General features: G+C 36.3%; 2 protein-coding genes and 1 pseudogene across 3 annotated transcripts; 1 reads left to right on the plus strand and 2 right to left on the minus strand.

Annotated features, from left to right (window-relative positions):
• Window positions 1-4,392: 4,392 nt before the first annotated feature.
• LOC147556892 (pentatricopeptide repeat-containing protein At1g11290, chloroplastic pseudogene) lies at window positions 4,393-7,085 on the plus strand (annotated as a pseudogene). Its single transcript, XR_015233642.1, has one exon. The product of XR_015233642.1 is annotated as a pentatricopeptide repeat-containing protein At1g11290, chloroplastic pseudogene (transcript).
• Window positions 7,086-7,136: 51 nt separating this feature from the next.
• Window positions 7,137-9,791, minus strand: LOC147556893 (GCN5-related N-acetyltransferase 6, chloroplastic-like). Its single transcript, XM_086657869.1, has 9 exons — window positions 9,446-9,791; window positions 9,135-9,342; window positions 8,948-9,000; window positions 8,634-8,670; window positions 8,483-8,545; window positions 8,195-8,302; window positions 7,935-8,091; window positions 7,502-7,578; window positions 7,137-7,412 (listed from the first exon to the last, which is right to left on the minus strand). Exons 1-9 carry the CDS (start codon window positions 9,583-9,585, stop codon window positions 7,347-7,349), a joined length of 909 nt encoding a protein of 302 aa, XP_086513995.1. The 5' UTR covers window positions 9,586-9,791; the 3' UTR covers window positions 7,137-7,346.
• Window positions 9,792-18,820: 9,029 nt separating this feature from the next.
• YLMG2 (YGGT family protein) lies at window positions 18,821-22,048 on the minus strand. Its single transcript, XM_086657871.1, has 3 exons — window positions 21,611-22,048; window positions 20,340-20,539; window positions 18,821-19,300 (listed from the first exon to the last, which is right to left on the minus strand). Exons 1-3 carry the CDS (start codon window positions 21,896-21,898, stop codon window positions 19,042-19,044), a joined length of 747 nt encoding a protein of 248 aa, XP_086513997.1. The 5' UTR covers window positions 21,899-22,048; the 3' UTR covers window positions 18,821-19,041.
• Between the last annotated feature and the right edge of the window lie 1,079 nt (window positions 22,049-23,127).

The raw sequence follows: 23,127 nt of genomic DNA on the forward strand, positions 1-23,127 counted from the left end.
TCAACTGGCCGAGATCCTTAATTTCAAATTCCTGATTCAAGACTTCTTTCAGTTGTTTTATTTCTTCAACATCGTCCCCAATTATAATAATATCATCCACATACACAATCAAGATTGTTTTGCGCCCATCTTGTGCGTGTTTGAAGAACAACGTGTGGTCTGTTCCTCCTTGTTCATAACCTTGCCTCTTTATAGTTTTTGAGAATCGGTCAAACCAAGTCCTGGGAGACTGCTTCAGGCCATATAAGGACTTTTTTAACCTACAAACTTTGGTATTACCTTCTTCAAATCCAGGTGGTGTATCCATATACACTTCTTCATCTAAATCACCATTTAAGAATGCATTTTTCACGTCCATTTGGTGAAGTCCCCAATTTAGGTTAACTGCTAATGATATTAACACCCTTATGGTATTTAGTTTTGCAACAGGAGCAAACGTTTCAATGTAATCTACTCCATATGTCTGCGTAAATCCTTTCGCCACCAACCTGGCTTTGTGCCTTTCAATCTCACCGTTTGGTCTATATTTGATGGTGAACACCCATTTACAACCTACAGTCTTCTTGCCGTCTGGTAAGTCTACTACATCCCAAGTTTCATTCTTTTTTAAAGCATTCAATTCTTCAAAAACTGCTGCCTTCCATTCTGGTTCTTGGAGTGCATCTTGAATTTTTTTCGGGATGGAACTCATCTCAACTTTCTCTATAGAAGCTCGAAATGCAGAAGATAAATTGTTGTAGGATAAATAGTTGGCTATTGGATGTTGTGTTGAGCATTTTCTCACACCTTTTCTAAGAGCTATTGGGATGTCAAGATCCTCTTGTGGGTTTTCACTGTTGGTTTTTGTGATCACTTGCAAGTTAGAGTCGTGACAATGCTCTTGGCTCTCGAGTGACTGTACTTCTTGAGTCTTTTTCCTTCGTGAATAAACACGAAGCTCTGGCGCTTGTGAATCTCCCCCTGTCTCTGAATTCAATTTTGTTGGTGGCACATTAGACAGTTCATGTATTTCAGTAGGAGTACGAAGTAAAGAAGGCTCGAAGGAAAGAAGATGATCGAAGGAAAGAGGATGATCCCAATTCTGATCTTTATCCACTCTCTCCCCCTGAAGATAAGAATGGGGATAGTAAGGTTGATCTTCAAGGAAGGAAACATCTCGAGATACAAATGTTTTTTTGGTTTTGGGCAGTAGCATTTATACCCCTTCTGATTTGGAGAATAACCAATGAAGATGCACTTAGTGGCCCTAGGATCAAGTTTCCCACGATTGTGGGCACTATTATGCACAAAGGATGTGCAACCAAATGTTTTTAATGGTAACGATGTAATCATTCGAGATTCAGGATAGGACTTCAAAAATACACTCAAAGGGGTTTGAAAATTTAGAACTCTAGATGGGAGTCGATTGATAAGATAACCTGCAGTTAGAACAGCCTCACCCCAAAATGTAGATGGGACATGAGTAGTAAAAAGTAATGCACGCGCAACTTCTAAAAGATGACGGTTTTTTCTCTCTGAAATACCGTTCTGTTGAGGAGTATAAACACAAGAACTTTGATGAACAATCCCATTTTCCTTAAGGTAATCACCAAGAATTGAATTGAAGTATTCTCAGCCATTATCTGTTCAGAATATTTTGATATTTGTTTGGAATTGATTTTGAACCATATGATGGAATTGCTGAAAGATAGAAGTTGCATCTGATTTATCCTTTAAAAGGTAGACCCAACATATCCGAGAATGATCATCAATGAAAGTGATGAACCACCTAGATCCAGTAACATTGTTAGTCCTTGAAGGACCCCAAATGTCACTGTGTACTAAAGCAAAAGGAGTGGATGCCTTGTAAGGTTGGCTTGGATATGTTACACGAGTTTGTTTTGCAAGAATACAATTTTCACAAGATAATAAACTGACATCTTTACTACGAAACTTTGAAGGAAACAAATTCTTTAAATATGGAAAGCTTGGATGACCTAATCTATTGTGCCATAACATTATATCACTTGAAACAAGAGTTGATTCACTATTTGATGTCAGAGCTTGTGTCTTCATTGTGGAATCATCAATGAAGTATAACCCCTCACGTGCCTTAGCATTGCCAATCATCTTCCCCGAAAGTAAATCCTGAAACTCACATGAAAGTGGAAAGAACTTAGCCACACAGTTTAAATTCATTGTTAACTTGCTAACCGATACTAAATTGCAAGTTAAGTTTGGAACATGAAGAACTGAACTCAAGGTAATATTTGTGAGTTTCACTGTTCCTTTTCCAGCAACAGTTGTAAAGCATGAGGCTCCCGATTCATCTTCAGAAACAACTTGGAAGCCCTTTCCATGTTCTTGTTTACGTGGTTTCCAATTTGCAGGTTTCCCATGCAATTTCCAGCATGCGTCCTTTGTGTGATAAGGGCGTTGACAATGATCACACCAAGGCTTACCATTCTTCAGGTTACCACGTTCACCATTAGTCTTGGTCACCAAGGCTGAACTTTGACACAGATCCTCTGAAGTTGCAGCAGAACTTCCTAACATAATTTTTTTTTCGACTTTCTTCTCTTCTAACCTCAGCAAATGCCTCTCTAATGCTTGGAAAAGGCTTTGTACCAAGAATGCGACCACGAACTTCATCCAATTCTTTGTTTAAACCATGAAGAAAGTCGAAAACTCTATCTTTTTCAAGCATCAATTTATATTTCAAACTGTCTTCAACACAATTCCACTCTATGTTGTAAAACAGATCCATCTCTTGCCATAATTTTGTCATAACATTGAAGTAATCAGTTACGGAAGAATTACCTTGTTTTGTACTTTTTAAGGCGGATCTGATTTCAAAACATTGAGATGTATTTTCAAGATCAGAGTACATCTCATGAACCATATCCCAGATCTCCTTTGCTGTCTTGTAAAAGAGGTAGGTACGACCTATTTGTTGATCCATGGAGTTGATCAACCATGCCATTACCATGGAATTTTCTGCTTCCCATGTTGAATATCCTGGCTCATTCTCTTCAGGAGCCTTTATACTTCCTGTAAGATATCCTAATTTACCCTTTCCACGAATTACTAACATCACAGATTGAGACCATTCAAGAAAATTACTTCCACTGAGTTTGTGTTGTGTAATTTGAAGGGAATGTGAGTCATTGTTAGAAGAGGGATTAGGCGTAACTAGTTTTTGAGAAACTTCAGATGTTGCATCTGAAGAAGTTGCATGGGTTGTCCCAGTCATAGCTGTTTTAGCCATTAAAGTTGTTTATCAAAGAGCCTTGCTCTGATACCATATAAACTTACACAGATTGTGTAGAGATAAAAAAGTCTGAAGTTGAAAGAAGAAAACTTCTAATCTGATCTCTTATTCATGTCCTAGGCACACATATATATACATAAAAGACAACCACTAAACCACTAATAGATAAAGATAAATAACTACAAGGTAACCACTAATAGATAATAACTAAAAAATAACTATGTAACCAACTGCTTTTCCACATTTTCTGCTGGCTTCGTTGAGTCTTTCAACTCATACATAGTTAGCGACCCTATTTACCAGGTGTTCGATTGCGATCTTTTCGGATTGGGATGGGACATGACTTCTCTATCGACAAAATACTGGGGGTTATCCAGGAATCTTTTGATTCCGCCTTTAAGAAATTGTGTGGCTTTTTTGAAGCTATGAATTTCTTTATCCATTTGGTTCTTTGGGTGAGGTTTGAACTAAATCTGGTATCGAAGTGGTGGTCAAGATACCATGGTATCCAACAAGTTATTGTGGAAGGCAACTCATTTAATGTCAGCAACTTGTTGAATGGGAGGAGAAATTTGACCCTCTAGAGCTCTAAACATGTTTTGAAAGAAGTCCAAAAGCTAGTCCCATCCTTTACTAGTATCTCCTTTGTGCATGTAAATAGAAAGTTCAACAGTAAATCTTATAACCTTACTGTTAACTCTAGGAAGAACAACACAGCTGTCACTACTTCTTTCCTAACTGCACTTTATCTCACCGTAACATCAATATATTTCGCTTAATTATCAATCAATAGATTTTATGTTTGTCTAAAAAAACTTGATAAAAAGTTCAAAAAAAGAAGACTTACAAAATCATAAACAAATAAACATGAAATAATTTTATTTGTAAAAAATTGATTACGTGCACTTAAAATGTTATTAAACACTCAGACCAATCTAAATTTCAAAGTTTTTCCCAAGCGCAAAGAGAGGTATTTCTTTTACGATTTCATCATATTAGACATCTTTTTAACTTGCAGTGGTGTGCGCATAGTCACACGAAAAACTCACATTGCACGTTGTAATTTTTCCTCCACTAGCCTCCAGAGTCACGCCCATGGACTAAACTCACATTTACCCTTAGATTTTGTCCTTCTTACCAACACCCCCATAATAATTGATCTCATTTTTGAAAAAAATGAGATTAAAGCCAACCCATAGCGCCTGCCTAACTAAGATCGTCATTTGTTTCTCGTTAGTTCCATCAGCATAATAAAGCAAACACCTTTCCAATTTCCCTAATTCATGTTTGTGGGGGGTTATTTTTATTCATGTCGGGTAAAGTTTTGAGAATTTTGAAAGAACCTCTTTCCTCTCTCTCACTTAACAACCGTATTAACTACCAACCTTTACCTTATAACTACCTCTTAAATTCCTGCAAATCTCTATCAGACCTCAAAAGAATCCATGCAAGAATTCTAACAGATGGTTCTTCACAAAATCTCTGCTTAGTAACAAAATTACTAACCCTAGCTTGTTCATTAGCACCCAACATGTTGTATGGTCGCAAACTGTTTGATGAAATTCCTCACCGAGATGTTGTCCTTTGGAACTCCTTGATTAGAGGTTATGCTGATTTGGGTCCTTGTCAAGAAGCTCTACTTCTTTATAGGAACATGCATTTCACTGGGTTTTTACCAGATCATTATACTTTTCCTTTCGTTGTTCGATCTTGTGCCGTTTTATCGGCTTTGAGAGAAGGGAAGGAGGTTCATTGTAATATAATAAAGAATGGGTTTCATTCAGATATCTTTGTTCAGAGCTCGTTGTTGACCATGTATTCACAGAGTGGGGAGATTTCGGAAGCCGAGTTGGTTTTCGAGGAAATGGCTGAAAAGAATGTAGTTTCTTGGACTGCCATGGTTTCTGCTTATGTGCAAAATGGGTTTTTGGTGAAGGGTTTGAGTGTTTTTAGGATGATGGTGAGTTCTGGTATTCAACCTAATACAGTTGCACTAGTTACTGTTCTTCCTGCTTGTGCTGGTTTGAGGTTTTTGAATTTGGGAGAGGTCATTCATGGGTCTGGATTTAAGTTAGGGGTGGATTCTGATATTTCATTGGTCAATGCTCTAATTGCGTTGTACAGCAAGTGTGGGGATGTTGAGAGAGCTCGATATTTGTTCGACAAAATGGTGGTAAGAAACTTGGTTTCGTGGAACGCCATGATTGCTGCTTATGAACATAATGGTTTGGGTGATGATGCAATTAAGTTGTTTCTAAGAATGCAAACCGAGAAGGTCGAATTTGATTATATCACTATGATAAGTGTGATTTCAGCTTGTGCTAATTTAGGTAAACTTAACACTGGAAAATGGGTTCATGAACTAGTTACTAGTAAAGGACTTGAAACTAATTTATCAGTCACAAACGCTCTTATAGATATGTATGCAAAATGTGGAAGCATAGATTTGGCTAGGAATGTTTTTGAGGTATTACCTGAAAGAACTGTAGTGTCTTGGACTACAATGATTGGAGCTTGTGCAACTAATGGACATGGAAGAGATGCTCTTGAGATCTTCTCGAGAATGCTCAAAGAGGAAGTTACACCTAATAATTTTACCTTTACTGCTGTTTTAACAGCCTGTAGGCATTCAGGTTTAATAGAAGAAGGGAAGAAGCATTTTGAGAGCATGAAAAGAGATTACTCCATTGTTCCGAGTTTAGAACATTGTGCGTGTATGGTAGACCTTCTTGGTCGAGCTGGTCAACTAACAGAGGCTTATGAGTTCATTCAGAAAATTCCGGCTTCACCAGATGTGAATGTGTGGGGAGCTCTGCTCAGTGCTTGCAAAATCCATGGAAATCTTGAGATGGCTGAGCTCGTAGCTGAACCTTTATTCAAATTGGACCCTCATGTTACGTATTATATTATTATGTCGAATATCTATGCAGAAGCAGGTAGGTGGGAAGATGCTGCAAGGTTGAGAAATTTGATGGAGGAGAGAGAACTGAAAAAAATACCAGGTCGTAGTTCAGTGGAAGTTAGTCGGAGGTCCCATAGTTTTCTCTCAGGATCTCGCCCTTCATAGGTTCACATCTTTTCTAATGGATGAACTAAATAGCCAATCAAATTAGTTTTTAGAGAGAACTAGTAACCAACCTACAACCTTGGATCGTTATAAATGGTATAATTGTCTTTTATATCGAGAGGGATGCAACTAACAAAATTACCTTAATGGTTTTCAACAAGTCGTTTTCAGAATTCGAGGGGTATGGAGGCACTGACTGCTCATCTAGTTCATTAGTGTAAAGAGAAAGGTCTGAGTTTGCTTATTAAGCAAACACATATTTATGTCTTTTCAATAGGGAGATAACGAACTCTTATCTGAAAATCCTATCAATAAGGTAAGATCAATGGTCACATATGAGGTACTAGATCATAAATTTATGAATCATCGTTGTTATATCCGTTTCTTCTTTATGTGAGACTTGCGAAGCCAATAATTCGACCAAGGGATCCACGGAACAGACTCTTCAAGTGTAGGAAAGAGATTAAAGCTTCCTCATGAAGGCAGAGGATTAGGATTCCTCGCACTATACTTTAGATGATTTGGTGAACTAGAAAATCCCGCTATTTTCTGATTTGTAACATTCATCTCAAAATTCTCTTCTTCAACCCTCTTCTGTTGGAGCGGAAAAGACACGGGTGAAACATTTAATTTTACGGATATTTCTTATGGTTGGGATGCTTCCTTCTTTTTGTTGCATTGTCCTTTTATGTAATCTTTGGCCTTTGGCCGTTATTTATACAATCATGAATCATTCATTCATTATTCAAAAGAATAAGATTCCTGGAGTATAGTCCTGTATAATCTGTACTACAACTTACAGTACTTTTACTATATATCTATAGAACTATTCCATATGATATAGCTCAAAGCAGTGAGATTTCATATGCACACTTTATTACCGATTATGATGAACGTTACAGTTTGAATGCTGACTATCATTTAATTCTTGGGTTTTTACTGGGAAAGTTAGAAGAACTATATAACCTTTTGAACTTAAGCTACTTTATGATACACATGAGAGACCCTCACTGTCAAAATGATATCACGTTATGCCTTGAAAACTAGCAAGTATGTTTGCTTTGCTTCGAAATGAGGGGTCGCCTTTTCAACTGTCTGAAATGAAGTGGTCATGCAACATTAGGCTCGTCATGAATCTAAACAAAAAATCTAAGAAAGAAATAGAGTGGGTAAGATGATATTACTTCGAATCCGATTTTATGATATAGCTTCTGTGCTGGTTCATTCCACCTGTGCACTTCTACAAATATAGCTCTTAAACCTGCAACATGAAATTCAGGTTCAGGAGAAGCAGTTTTTCGCAGATTATCGCTGAGCAAGTGTGCCATTTGAATTCTGTGGACTGACTATCATTAGTTAGTTTCAAGCTTAATGGCCATTTAACAGTCAAAGTCAGTCCTTCGTGCCCCAAACTCAAAAAACCGTTGTATTATTACCCAGACCCATCACCTGGTATGTTTCTCTGACTAATTCGAAATAATCCTATAAAAGGATACCTTTTTCCTGCTCTAATTTTGCATTTGCATCATGTTATGAATCCCAAAAAATCATTCAATAAGTAGATCTGACTAAATTATCGTGCATATATAATAAGTTTTACATAATTCTAGACATTACCATCTAATTTTGCAGATTCAATAGCAAAATGCAACATTTTGCTTGCAATGCCTTGTCTACGTGCAAATTTAGGTACACACAAGTTTGTAATGTAGCCATATCTCTCCGGGTTTCGTCTGTGGAATAAGGTGGAAAAGATACCCGCCTTCACAACTTCCTGCAAGATAGTTCGAACAACAGGTAACTCTAAGATCCAGTTTTCAGTTGTAATTGGTAGGCCGTAGCTATGAACTCGATTGTAAAAAGAAAAATTTACTTACTCCAGGGTATGTCTCGCCATTTAATAGATGCATAGTGTTTAAATCCAAAGTTCCAACTACACTCCTCAATGTTGTAGTTTTTGTGGGTTCTTCTCCTTCTTTCCGTACCTAATAACTTAAAGAACAGTTCATTAGACTTAGAGAACCTCCGTTATTAAGATCAGAAACAATAGTTTAGCATTGAATACTATTAACATTGTCACTTTTCTGTCTTTGATTACTTATGTAATTCTGTATGATGAGAATCCGACTAAGAATCAAACCAAACACAATCAAGTAAAATCATACCGCGATAATGCAGATCTTGTTTGCGAATTGCTCTTTAGATCGTCTCTTCAATGCGTTAAACTCCTTCAAAACAGGAAACGATTACTAGGAACCTTTTTATCTTTCATTTTCAGTATTATAAGAGATTCTTGAAGTATGAATCGAGACTTACTTGCTCTGCGTATTTTCTTTTGTAGCTACTAGCGTGTCTGCCTTAAACAAAAATAAAGTAATATTTAATTAACAATAATAATAAATATAAATATAAATAAGATGAAATGAAAAGAATCCATTTTCGACCAGATTGGTTCCTCACATTTGAAATCGTTTCATACAAAATTATAGATTGGGACCTCATACTGGAACTATTATCGTAGTTTCTGGGTTTTTTTGGAAGGTGGAAATGAACATGGCCTACCAGATAAGGACTTTCAATTTCTTGTTTGGATTAATGAAATAAACTTCTTGGATATGATTAATACAAACCGTTCGTGTGGTCGATCCTCCCACATGCTTTCTGCTCTTAACCATGCTGCTGTCTACCTCAGAAACCAAAACCGAACCACAAAAAAATTGATCAAAAATATTTAAAACGAGCGGAGAAAATAAAAGAAGATAAAAACAAGAACAAGATTCAATGGATATAAACTGGTTTCATTTTTGAACCACCCACCCAGAACTCTTCATCCAGTTCTGCTTTTCTCACCACAAACTCGAAGTCTTTCATTTCATCTTCTTCTTGTTGGTGTGGGGTTTCATTGTCAAATAGCGAATCTGATGAACATTTTAAATTGTTACCCTGATGATGAGTTCTTGTTTCTTTATATTTTTCGGAAAAATGCTCGTTATTTCTTGGCAGGGAAGCTGGTGGGTTAAATGTCCTGAACATCAACTAAAAGATTTTAGCAAGAATCTCAAGAAACAGAAATATTTTAAAAAGATAACAGAAGTAAAACCAATTTGGAAGAACAATTTAGTACTCACATTGTCTGATGATGAGAAACGATAGATGCTTTACGAGATGAAAAGCAACGATATCGAATTCGAATTTCATGGCGGGGAAAATGTAGGAAGAACTCAGGCCTCTGATACACAGTTGTTGAATTTGACATGGGTTTTAACATTTTCAGATTAAAGTAGAGAGATTTGAGAATTGTTGATGAACTTTTTCCAGAATTAGTCTGTCAGTTGATAACAAGAAGAACCAGGAAAGAATCAGAGCAGAATTTCAAAGATTTTTGTTTCAGCCTTGTTTGTTTTGGGAGCTTAAAGAGTTAAATTGAACCTCTATCCGAATTGGATAACTTGATTTAATGAGTACCAGCAGCCTATAAGGAAGTTGAAAAGCAGTTGGTTTTATTGATGGGTTATTTCCCTAATAGCCCCTAACTTTAGCAATAATTCCCGTATGACCACCTTTTTCCGTTACTCTCTCTCCTCCACCTCATTTCCTCTCTCTGCCAAGTCACCTATCACGCCACATCATCATCTTCTCCGGCAAGGGTCGCCGACCGGAAATTTGACCGACCGGCGACCCTTGCCGGAGAAGATGATGATGTGGCGTGCTCAAATGATGTGGCAGATAGAGGAAATGAGATGGAGGAGAAAGAGTAACGGAAAAAGGTGGCCATACGAAAATTATTGCTAAAGTTAGAGGCTAGGCAGGAAACTGGTCAAAAAGTTAGGAGCTATACGGGAATTATTGCTAAAACAATTCCTGCTTCAACCGAGCCCATGAGCTAAAGAAAGAACAAACTCAATGTGGGCTCTCATCCTATTTTGGGAACTTGACAAATTTTGGGAGGTCTCTCAATTTTTTTAATTATTTTTCTTAATGTTAAAAACAAGTAACATTAAGAAAAAGAATTTAAACTATATGACAATTAATGTTCATTTATTTTCGATTTTTTGCTCATAATATTGCTCCACCATCTTACCATCTTATCTTCTAAATAGCAAGTTGTGTGGTAAACATGTCCTTGGTGTTTTGGCCTATCAAATCTAGCCCATATTCTTTCTGCCCATGATATAGAGTTTCTCGTTGTAACGATATACATTATCGAAGAAGTATCTTTCTCATTATTTAATAGTAAATGTGAAGAACGTTCTCCACTTTTACCTTTATTATTTAATTATTTGCTTACTTTTTTTTCAAGTGGTATTTGTTGGGTACTTACAGGTTGTGATCTTTCGTCCGGATCGGTAGAAGGTTTTGTTTTGTTTGAAGAAGATTGTGATAAGTCTAACATCCATTTGTGGCGATTTTTCAAAATTTATAACAAACTCAAACTTAAAAGCTTTGCCGCTATTGTTTTGTTTAAACCATTCATGTGCAGTCTTAAACTGCATAATTAAATATTAGAAGTTAATCATGATTCCAAAAAAAAAAAAAAATTAAAGATAAGAGTTTGCAAAATGAAATTATTTACTAATTCCAGATCATCATCGTTTTCTTCGATTTTTGGGTTTTTTGTGTAACATGGCCAAATAACCACAAATTTTCAGACATTGTTTATTTGTATAGCTATAACGACAATTAAGCCCCTTTGCAACAGGAGTTTGGGTGGTGAGTTCATTGAAGTGTTCAATAACTTTGCTCTAAAAGATATATCATTTTTTGTCATTTCTAACAATTGCATATGCTGTGATGTGTAAATAACCGTTTATGAGCACAACATCACCAATATGACTCTCGTAGTGATGGTTGAGTTTGGTGTTTCAGAAAAATCAGCAAACGATTATTCGACCTCATCATTTGCTAAATCAATTTGAGGACTCATATTTAATATCTCCAAAAAACTATTATTATAACTATAATCGGTGTTTCGATTTGCCATTGGATGAAAAAAATTGATTTAAGCTTGAGTTAGAGAGGATTTTTTTTAGAAGAAAGACAGGTAAGAGAGGGTGAGAAGAAAGAATTCGGGTGGACCAATTTTAAATAGAATATAGTCTTTGGGTCCCCAAACTAGCCGTTGCCCCAACGGCTATGTTAGGAGGGGCTCCCACCCCCGAGGGGAGCACAACCGCGGGGCTCCCCTTAAGCACCTCCTTTTTGCTGATGACTGTATTATTTTTGGATAGAATTCCCTTGTCAACATCTCCTCGCTCCAGCACATTCTGGATATTTTTTGTCGTGCGTCGGGGCAGATGATTAACTTCAACAAGTCTACCATATTCTTTTCTAAAAACACCCACCCGAAATTCAAGCGGATTATTATTCGCAACTTTAAAGTGCATCAGTCCTCGAATCTCGATAAGTACCTCGGCACCCATCTTTTCATCGGAGCTAATAAAAGGAAAGTTTTTGCGTCCCTTACTACTCAGATCCAAAATAAACTCTCCAATTGGCAATCTTCTCTCCTCTCCCCTGCTGGCCGCTCTGTTGTGATCCACACAATAGCAGCGGCTGTTCCCCGATACCAAATGCAATGTTTCGCCATCCCCAAAGGTATAAGCAATAGCATTGAAGTTCTTCAAAGAGCTTTCTGGTGGGGAAAAACCCGTTCCATCCATACAATTAACTGGTCTGCTATCTGTCTTCCTAAAAAGCTTGGTGGCCTTGGATTTCGTGTTCCGTATCTCGATAACCAAGCTTTTCTTAGTAAACTGATCTGGCGTCTTCTGAAAGAACCTGGCTCCCCGTGGACGGAGGTTCTCAAAGCGAAATACTTCACCAAAGAGCATAAACCTAAAGCGCCAAAAAATCATCTCGTGGCTCTGGAAATCCTTCTACAAGCAGGTTGATAAAGTGACTAAACTAACCTTTTGGGATATTATCAAAGGTACGAATATTAATATCTGGCATGATTAGGGAGATTTGCTGTTTGGACTCCCTTTCGTATAATTGACTTGCTGTTTGGACTCCCTTTTTCCAGAGTTGCATTTTGGACTCCCTTTTACCAGAATCAAAAGGGAATATTCCGTCTCTAAAGTAATATTTGGAAAAAAATTCAAAATTACCCTTATATAATCATTAACAGTATAGGATCAGCTCGCGGGTCGATGGATCAACCTTCATCATCTTCTTCTCCAGTTGTATATAATCGATTGGCAGTAAAAAAAATACCCTTATATAATCATTAACAGTATACGACCACTTCATAATTGATGCTTCTTCTATTTAACATCCCCACCTCCTTAAACCTCTTTACAGAAAATCAAATTCCAGAAGTATGTAACACTGGGTTTTCCCTATTTGCTACCCAAACAACATATTTTCCAGGAATTTTATAATACCAAATTCCAACATAACGTCTGGTTGAATTTATAGGACTAAAGAACCCTAATTCAAAGATTTTTCCATTAGAGATAATAGTTTCACCATCTTCAATTGATTGTCCTAGTACTATAGTTTCATTAAGTGCATAAGTTGTAAAGAAAGAAAGGAAATAAGAAGAGATGAGTAACAAATAATGATACTCTTTTTAGATTTCTCCAACATTGATTGATACCCATCTTCAAATGAAGGGTTTGAATTGAGTTTTGAGAAATCAAAAGATTACCCAGAATTAAGTAAATAACTTGTAAAAGAACAAGTGGAGAAAGTAGAGATGATAAAGTAGTATTAATAATGAACTGACTAACTTTGAATCTTTAATTTAAGAAAGAAGAGGGTTTAATTAGAGACATAAGAAATATGATTGTTTAATAAGATTGTCAAATGAAGGGAACAAATGAAATGACCAGAGAATTGAAAGTTGAAATGTCTCAGATGGTGGGTTTTTAGGTCATTGAAAGATGACGATTAGAAACCAACCGCCCTCACGCTTCTCTTTCTCCGTCGTTCATTTTGAGAAAATTGAGAAAATGAAGATGGAAATGATAGAAAGAAACAAAGAGAAAGCAAAAACAGCTGAAATGATTATTGATGGAAGAAGATGAAGGTCGATTTCGTTTGCAAGCTATAAAGAGAGATGGAAGAAGATGAAGGTCGATGGAGATTTGTTTTGGCAGTCTAGGGTCAGCTCGCGGGTCTTATATTTAGGTTTAATTAACTTGTGGGTTAAAACTGGGTTGGGTTAGGTGAAGTAGAGGTAAAATAACATTTTCCCATCTCTAGGGTAAAATAGTATTTTTATCTCCAAAATATTTTAAAACTGTTATATTTATCCTTTTCTTTGAAAAAGGGAGTCCAAAATGCAACTCTGGAAAAAGGGAGTCCAAACAGCAAGTCAATTATACGAAAGGGAGTCCAAACAGCAAATCTCCCGCATGATTATTGGATACCTAACCACCCACCCCCCATTAGTAATATCAACAATAGTACTCTCACTGTAGTTTCTCAGCTAATTAGTAATAATACGTGGAACATGACTATTTTATCTCAATGCTTTAACAGGGATATCTGTAACTCTATTTTGAGTATTAATTTACAGGCACAGATGGAGGATGTACCCAGATGGTCTCTTACAAAATCAGGTAAATTCTCTATCAAATCTATGTACTACTATCTTCGCACTGAACACTATCCTTTTGAACAAAAGGAATGGGTCTTCATCTGGAATATGCATATACAGCCTAAAATCAAACTATTCCTATGGAAATGTTGTACAAACAGCCTACCGGTAAGAGAGAAAATTGGTAAGTATGTGGGTAATATTTTCAACTGTGCATTTTGTCAGGAACACGAAACTATGAATCATATTCTACTACATTGTGACTTGGCGAGGAGAATCTGGTTCCATTTTAATATTATCTCTATCAATATTACTAACCTTCTGGGCTGGATTATATCCTGGAAGGATCTTGATGAACAAATTAGTAGTCTTTTCGCTACTCTTTGGCAGATTTGGAAAGCAAGATGCGATAAATGCTTCTCCCATACCCAGATTGTACCTATGAAGATCATTGAACAAATTAAATGTTCTACTTTTGCGTCAAATCCTCAGAACATCAACAAGAAGATTGACAGAACTATCTCATGGTCGCCACCGAAACCGCCCTATATTAAGATTAATGTGGATGCCTCTTTTTTGACTGAACAGGAATTAGTAGGTATTGGTTGCATTATGCATGATGACAAAGCAAAATTCATTGCGGCAATGGCCTGCAACGTTCGAGGACAAAATGCATGCGGAAGAAGGTGAGTGCTGGGCGATCATTAAAGCTCTCCAATGGGCCATGAAAAAGAACATTTCGTATCTTCATATAGAAAGTGATAATAGCAATATGGTTCAGCTCCTCAACAACGAGACCTCAGATATCTCCTGGCAAACAAACAAAATTATAGACATAGTACATCAGCTCGAAGCAAATTTCTGCCAAGTTCTCTATACCCACATTCACAGAGAAGGCAACCACAAAGCGGACCAATTAGCCAAATGGAGTCGTTCGCACGCGGGATCCTGGGTGTCGCTGTCTCTATCCGATCTTCCAGTCTCTTTGTACCATTATTGCTCTTAGGCTCTGTTGTTAGGACGGCTTTTATTTCAACAAAAAAAAAACATTTGAATGAGAGTAAAATGGAAATATAACAACACATGCTGGGTACAGTTATAATCACAAAACAACATATATTAGCTCTTTTCTTTTCCTGGAAACGTGTTATCGTTGAAGAGAAACATAGTCTCATGAAAATCATTTGCTCTTCTAACATTCAAATGTTTTGTCAACATCTGCTAGCTCAGTAGGTGCAACTATTGTGAAATATCGGAAAGTTGCAGGTTCAATTTACAAAAGAAGTTGAATCTATAATTTACTGAACCTGGATTTTTTACGAGTATAGATAATGGTCTATAGAGTAATTTATATGGCCTTGAGGTGATAAGACAAAGGTAACTAATGGCGTTTGTAAGCATTTTCCAGCTTTTGATGTATCAAAAGCCAATGAATATGACCAGGTTGTTTTTTTTTTTGAGAATATATGACCAGGTTGTTAGAAGAAGAAAAATCATGGTTTTCTAATAATTTAGTGGTGAAAAGCAAGTAGTAACATAAAGTAATCCTTGTAGCATACCTAAGGAATTTTGTTCTTAATATTACACATTTTATATGAGTAACCAGTACAAAAGAAACACATTCAATTTTAATTGCTCCCACAATATGCAGTAAATATCTGTGGATGGAGACTGAAGAAAAACTCAAAAAATTATAATCGAGTCTCAATTAAAATTTTCCTTTTTGGATGACACAAAAGATATCCTCTAAATTTTTGTGTCCATAACATACATTTCTATAATAACTGCATTTGATAATAATGATGTCGGGAAGTATTTTTTTAGGTATTTTTGTAGAAATTAATCTCTGTGAATTATGTCGAATGTCCTTCCTTAACTAATAATTATCTTAAACAGGAGTACCTGTAGAAAAAAAGACACTTTGCTGCTAAAGTCAGTCAAATGTTGCAGGTTAAAGAAGTAAAAGTGTGAAAGAATCACCCCCTTTAGGTCAAACTTGATGTTAGAAAAAATGGACACGTTCGGCACAGAAGAATAGAAGTTTTCCCTCACTTGTGTTAGTTATGAGAAAATATGTAGAATGGTGGTAGCAATAAACGATGAACTGAAAGTAAAAAAAGACAACGATTTTTAACGTGGAAAACCACTTCAATATGAGAAGTAAAAAACCATGGGACAAGTAGTCCACTCCAAATCCACTATAATGAGCAATTGAGTTACAAACTACGTCCTCCTTGTTCAATATAACAAAACCCGAAATATTCAGTCCAAATCGACTCTAAATTTACTAGGATTCTGTACCACCAAAAATCAATCCTGCCGTCCAAATACTAGATAAACAAGTCAGAATTACCTCTGCAAAATTGCAGGTGAATCAGATAAGATCTCACCGTCGGACTTCCCGAACACCGAAGATTGTACATACTGAAAATACTGAGCCCCTGCTGCAAACCTCCTCTCGGCAGACCTCTTTCTCTCTCCTCTCTTCTTTTGTGTGTTTTTAATTGTGTTCTCTTTTTCTAAATTAGATTAAGGGTAGCATTTATAAACTCTCCTTTATCCCTTATTGCACCGACCTATAGAAAATCAACTTGGGCCCGAATTTGGTTTACTAGACCAAACCTAACTAGGTTTCCGCAATAAGTGGAAAGCCCAACTAGGTTTCCGAACTAGGAGGAAAACCCAACACTTGATAGGTTTATATGGGTTTGGAGGATTGTGGCAAAACACTAACTGAGATGACGAGGTGGTAAGGCACAGGCTTAATGAGAACCACATGTTATGACGGTTAGAAGAGTGCGTGTCTTTTGATATGTCAGATTTTCTAACTATAACAACTCATGTATGAAAAGTAGATATTTGACACCATCTAGCCTTCTACGTAACCGTTATTCTCTTCAGGTAGGACAGAACTCGAGGTGCCGAGATGAGCAGACCTCTCACCAATCACTCTTGTTAGAGTTGGGCTCAGGTGCCAGGTGGTAAAGCTCGATCCTCTGCGCTGATGACTCTCCGAGGGTTTGTTCATTGGACGCGTAAGCATTTTCAAAAAGAAAATCTATTTCTAAAAACGAGTTGTCAAGATATCTATCTATGATGTGAAGCTTAGGTCAATTTGTTGACTTCTTGACTGATCAATACTGACTATATTTGACTCAACATATACAGACGACACTCCCAAATTTAATAGGAAAAAAAAGGTTATGCAAAACCGATTTCTTTAGGCTTAAAACTAAAGTTTGATGACTAAGGTGCTGGTTGTTTTTTTATTTATTTCTGAATCTGAATTGGCTGAATCTGAATTATCTGAACTGAATTGGCTGAATCTGAATTATCTGAACTGAATTGGCTGAATCTGAATTATCTGAACTGAATTGGCTGAATCTGAAATGGCTGAATTCAGATGTTTGTTTTTTAATCTGAAAAACTAGGTCTGGAAAAATAAAATTACATTTATACCCATGATTAATTATAAAAATTCAATTCTTCTTATCTTTTATCTCTTGGCCCGAAACAAAACCCTAAAAACCTAGGGTTAACTTTCTCAATAAAAGAAAAAACCTAGGGTTAACTCTTTCATCCTAAAGGTTCAGAACTTTACATCTCCCTCATGGAATCTCTCTACCTCAAGCCTCAAGTCTCGCCGGAGATCTCTACATCAAGCCTCGCCGGAGATCTCTACCTCAAGCCTCGCCGGATATCTCTCTCTCAATTTCTCCAACCGAAGTTTAACAAAGTGGGCGGTTACCCTCATTAGACCTCTCTCCATTTCTCTCTATCTCTCTCTCTCTATCTTTTTCTATATCTCTAACTGATGGTCGAATGTAAGGGGTGATGACCCTCGCCAGATCTGTCTAGGGTCTGAACAATATCACCCTCGCCAGATCCGGCGAGGGTTTACAGATTTCCTGGCTCCGATTATATGGTGTGTTTTGGTGGCGGTGGGTGCCGGTGCTCTGTGATGTGTGGTGGTGTCGGTGTTGTGTGATGGTGTTGGTGCTCGGTAGTGGTGGTGGTGTTTATGTTTAGTATTGTGTTGCCGGTGGTTGGTTCTTTTGCCGGTGGTGGTGTTATGGTCTAGTGTTGTTTGGCCGGTGATTGGTTGTTGTCGGTGGGTGGTGGTTTTGCTGGTGGTGTTTTTGGCTGTGTGGAGAATTTTTTTTTTAATACAAGGGCAGAAATGTCATTTGTCAGATTTCAGATATTGACCCATATTTCAGACTTGTTTTGAAGTCTGAAATATATGGGCTTCTTTTCAGCCTATTCAGATTTGAGCAATATTCAGCCAAATTTTCAAAAACTCTTAAATTCAATAACAAACATCTGAATTCAGATCTGAAAAAATTAAAAAACAAACAACACCTAAGACACTTAGAGATCAAGAACTAAGTGTCATCTTTTTTTTTTGTTGAAACAAGAACTAAGTGTCATCTTGAAAATCTATAATAGATTATAGATCTGTAAGTGTCAAATCTATAAAATAACTACCCCAAAGTCGTCATTGAGTTCTACTAGCGTTCCATTGGACATAGTTTCTTAACAAAAGGTCTAAAAGTCCTATGTGAATAGTTTCTTAACAAAAACTCAAAAATATTAGGTGTAATAAGTTTTAGAAATTGAAATGAGGGACAGAACCCTTGTTTTTCACAAGCTGAGATCTCACTTTAGGAACCCTTAAACATCTCAATGGGGGAGGAGGCCACATAATGGTTTATATGTCCATCTGAAGTATGGAAAGATTACCAAAGATCCATCAATTCTTTTGGGCTTTCGGTTCCTATGTGAGCTTTGGACAAGTTCTTAGAGAAAAAGATTAATCCTCTGCACGTAATATGCAACATTTGCATAGCTTTTCACAGGTTTGTACAGTTCTTTTAAAGATTGCATAAGGAGCCTCAAACCCCAGAAGATAACTAAATATATTGACATGTTCTTTTAAACTAGATATAGGAAATAGGGATTTTGGTCGAATTCCTAGTTTAAAAGTTAATATATTTGAATGCAGAAAGAATTACAGATGAGGAAGGGAAAAACAATTGGTAATACTTTGAACACTTAACACGAGTCTCTATATAGACAAATGCTGAAAATCCACTCATCAACAGCAGGTCATTGTTGGACTAATTCCCGGATTAAGAGAGCCAATGAAACTACCTTGACAATCCAAGAAGGTGCGACATTTCATGAGTTGTTTGATCTGTTACCACACATCCTCTTTATCCATTTCTTCTGTGTTGAAGTAAGATTTGAAACATGTGGATGAGATGCAGAAAGATGTTGAGATGATTCTGTTGTAACTGGAAGTTCAGCAGGAAGTGCAGTAGCAGCGCTGGTAAAAGCATTCAAAACAAGGAACGCTAAAATGGGAGATAGATCCAGCGTTCCTCCTAGAGGTGGAATGACCCCACGGAATATGTTCAAGTAAGGATCACATATAGTGCTGAAACGAAACAAAACACAATATAAATTATATCAAAAGATGAAAACTTCAATCTATCACAGTGCCAAAATAATGGTTAGGATCAGCATGCAGGAAGCGGATTCATCTCGCCAGGGGCAAATGTGGTGGTGGGAGGGGTTGAAGGTTGTGTGCCTGCAGCAGCCTCCACAAGGGGTTCTTTTTTTGTTTAGAAGTTTCATATTACTAGTCATATTCAATTCTAATAATTAACCAAGGAAGGTTGAAACATATGCAACAAAAGAACCGCAACTTTAGTGTGAATGGTCCAGGCCAGGGTTCAAGTCCCACTGGTGGCAGTGTCCCTCTATCTTTTTTCTTCGGCAAAGGCCTAAAGTATGCATGCAAAGTCAATGTTTTGAATCTCTTCTCTACCATGTTTACTTTAACAGTCTAATTTTCATAATTTAATAATAGGGAGATTTTATAGGCAATGCCCTTTATTGTTAAAGCAATGTATTTTGCAAGCTTGACTTTGGTCAAGTCATCATGACCAAGTTTGGTTAAAGGCAATGCTACCTTTGAGGGTCACAAATCTCGTCGCTTCATTTTCTCTCTCTCTCTCTTGCAGATCCCTTTGCTTTCTCTCCTCTTCTCCCAAATTACTCCTTTCTCTCGATCTCTCGATCAAATTTATCTTTTCAAATCCTAATTTTGGATTGTGCGGGAAGACAAAAGTCAAAACCCAAATTTTGGGTATTGCACACGAAGCAAGTTAGAGGTCATTCTTCCCACTTATCTCATAAAAAATTGTTCACATTTATTAAAAAAAGTTGATCTTCCCATCCAATTCTTTTCACACAAGGAAAGAAAAGGCCAAGTTTCAAGTCTTTTATCCTCGGGGTTTACATTTGTTTTGTTATTACATCTCGTGCTTAAATGTATTCCATAAGGTTTTTGATTAATAAGGGTATATAGTTTTGTGTTTGAGAAATATAAGCACATAGTTTTAGTAGTCAAACATGAGATATTGCAGATTTTGTGCCCATCGAAGGAAATGGAAGTGTGACTTGAAGAATACCTGAGTGGGCTAACAATGGCAGGAGGAGAGTTCGGAAACCAGGTCAAAACAAGCCTGACAACCAGCAATGTATTGTAGATGTTCAAGAAGTTCAAGATCCCATTAGCTGCCACAATCCCTGCTACTGAATCACCTGGTAATATGGCAGCAAAGTTGTGCATCGACAAGGAATTTGATCTTGAGTAGTTTTTGCAGCGGACCTGAAAATTTGAGTTTAAAATAAATTATGCATTCCTGCCATGCGAAGATTGATCAAGAACTCGGTAAAATATTTGACTTCTAAAGAGTAATGTGGATTTCCATGTTTTCTCACCAGAGATCATTTCTCTAGAGTTAAAAGTTCGCTCTCCATTGATAATGATAACAGGGTCTGACGGAGGATTTTGAGGCCCCGGGCCAATTGTTAATAAGGGTCCTTCATATGCCAACATAATAGCTAATTCTTTTTATCCAGTAAGTAATAACCACAAATTCGAAATAATGCAAGTATCAAGAGACAGTAAAGCGTAGAAATTAAAGATGGAAAGATTAATGTGGATTTTATCTTTGCAAATACAAGTTTGACGTGTTTCCTTGCAGTGTATGAAAATCTAAATAAAAAGACTAGCTGAGAAAGGTAAAACATGAGCTAAAGCTTGACATTTAGACGTATTAGTTGAAACTTACAAGTCCTTTACTAAATCTAAATTAGAAAACGAACAATCAGAACTTGCGTAATATAGGTTTTGATCGCATGACTACATGAGCACAATACTTCCTCTCAACGTCTGAGCTTTTATTCAATTATTATAAGGTACTTCCTTACTTGTTGACTACTTAACCCCAGACCCTTGTGGTGGGTCTGTGCCGGCGCACCATCCGCACTCCCCACCACACGACCCTGAATAGTAATAGACCTATGTTGAAAGTTATGAGACTGACCATCGAGTAGAGAAGATAAATGGAATTAACCCACTAATTTGATGGTAGATTTAGTTATTAATTAACTAAATACCACATCATGAATGACAAGTAATAACATGTAGTAATGAACTGAAAAAACAAAAAGAATTCCCAAATGTTAGCTACCCATTGTCCAATTCAATTCAACCATTCTTTCAGGCTATCACACCAAAACATTTGAGCCCAAAAAAATGGTTTAATGCTTTTAACCAGTAATATATTTCTAAGATTTTGATTTTCTCCCTAGTAATATGAGTTTCTTTATCTATACACAACAAGATTTACTCATACAAGGACAAAATTGGAAATAAAGAAACCCTTTTTTTTACCTGGCAAAAGTTGCTGATATTAGTTGAGAAAGAGAAGAATTTCTGAAGAACTGGATTACCAGCAACGATAGAGTTCAAATTTCTCAGATACTGATCAGCAGTAGAGACTAGAGTTGTGTGCAAGTCTCGGATAACTAAGTTAGGGTTTGATTTTGAAGATAGAAGGGAAGATGGATGAGAGAATGGTGTTTGAATAAATGCCGAAGAGAGAAGACAACTGGATACGAAATTAGAAACACAGTTTGGTTTCTCGGTCACCTCATTTGAAGAAGGAAGATGAGAACCCATTTCTGCTGCTTGAACAGATTTCTGGGGAAAGGAGTGAAGATCGTTTATGGTTGGGACTTGGATAATGTTCAGAGTAAAAAGTTAAAAGGGGAACTTTTTAAGCACCCTTTTTTTTTGTGATCCACACACAGATTGCCCCCTCAACTTAAGGGGGTAGTGGATTGGGACTTTTACAGACTTTCATAGACAAAATGTTCCGTAGACATTTCAAGACATTTCAAAACATTTCGGATGACTTTTTATAGACAACATGTCTTCATAGACATTTTCAAAACATTGAGTTTGTAGACAAAATGTCTTTATAGACATTTCAAGACATTTGATCCATAGACAAAATGTTTTGGGGATAGACATTTATTATTTTAATATTATTATTATTGTTTAATCACATGAAATAATATATTTATACTAACATTTCAAATATATATTTTTTTCGACTTTCGTAGACATCTGTGAATATTTGTGGACATTTGTGGACATTTGTGGACATCTGGTAGACATTTATTATTTTAACATTACTAGGGTATATCCCGTGCCCTAGGGCACGGGCATTTGTATCAATCAAATATTACGGAATTTATTGTTATATTTTATTGAGAGAGAGAAAGAGAGAGAGAGAGAGAGAGAGATTTTTATTAGTTATTATTTTTTTGTATTACTTTTTTGTTTCTTTTCTCTTAAATTAGTTATTATTTTTTTGTTTCTTTTCTCTTAAATTAGTTATTATTTTATTGAGAGCGAGAGATTTTTATTAGTTATTATTTTTTGATATCTTTTTTCTTAAATTAGTTATATTTTATTGAGAGAGAGATTTTAATTTCTTTTCTTAACCCTTGAAATTTATTTTGTTTCTTTTTTTCTTAAATTTGTTATTTTATTTCTAAGAAGGAAAGGATTATCTTTTTTTAAATAGGTAACTTTATTTCTACGAAGGACTATATTTTAAATTTTGAGAAGGGCTTCTAGACAATATGCTTTATTAAAAAAGGATGTTTGTCCAAGTCATCGTTTTCCCTTCTGTTTTATATAATAGATTATTATTGTTTAATCACATGAAATAATATATTTATACTAACATTTCAAATATATATTTTTTTTCAACTTTCGTAGACATCTGTGAATATTTGTGGACATTGGTGGACATTTGGTAGACATTTATTATTTTAATATTATTATTAATGTTTAATCACATGAAATAATATATTTATACTAAACATTTCAAATATATA

This window comes from Eschscholzia californica, unplaced genomic scaffold (genome assembly GCF_041429995.1).
Source record: "Eschscholzia californica isolate CP2 unplaced genomic scaffold, dmEscCali1.0.p SCAF_2, whole genome shotgun sequence".
Taxonomy (NCBI): domain Eukaryota; kingdom Viridiplantae; phylum Streptophyta; class Magnoliopsida; order Ranunculales; family Papaveraceae; genus Eschscholzia; species Eschscholzia californica.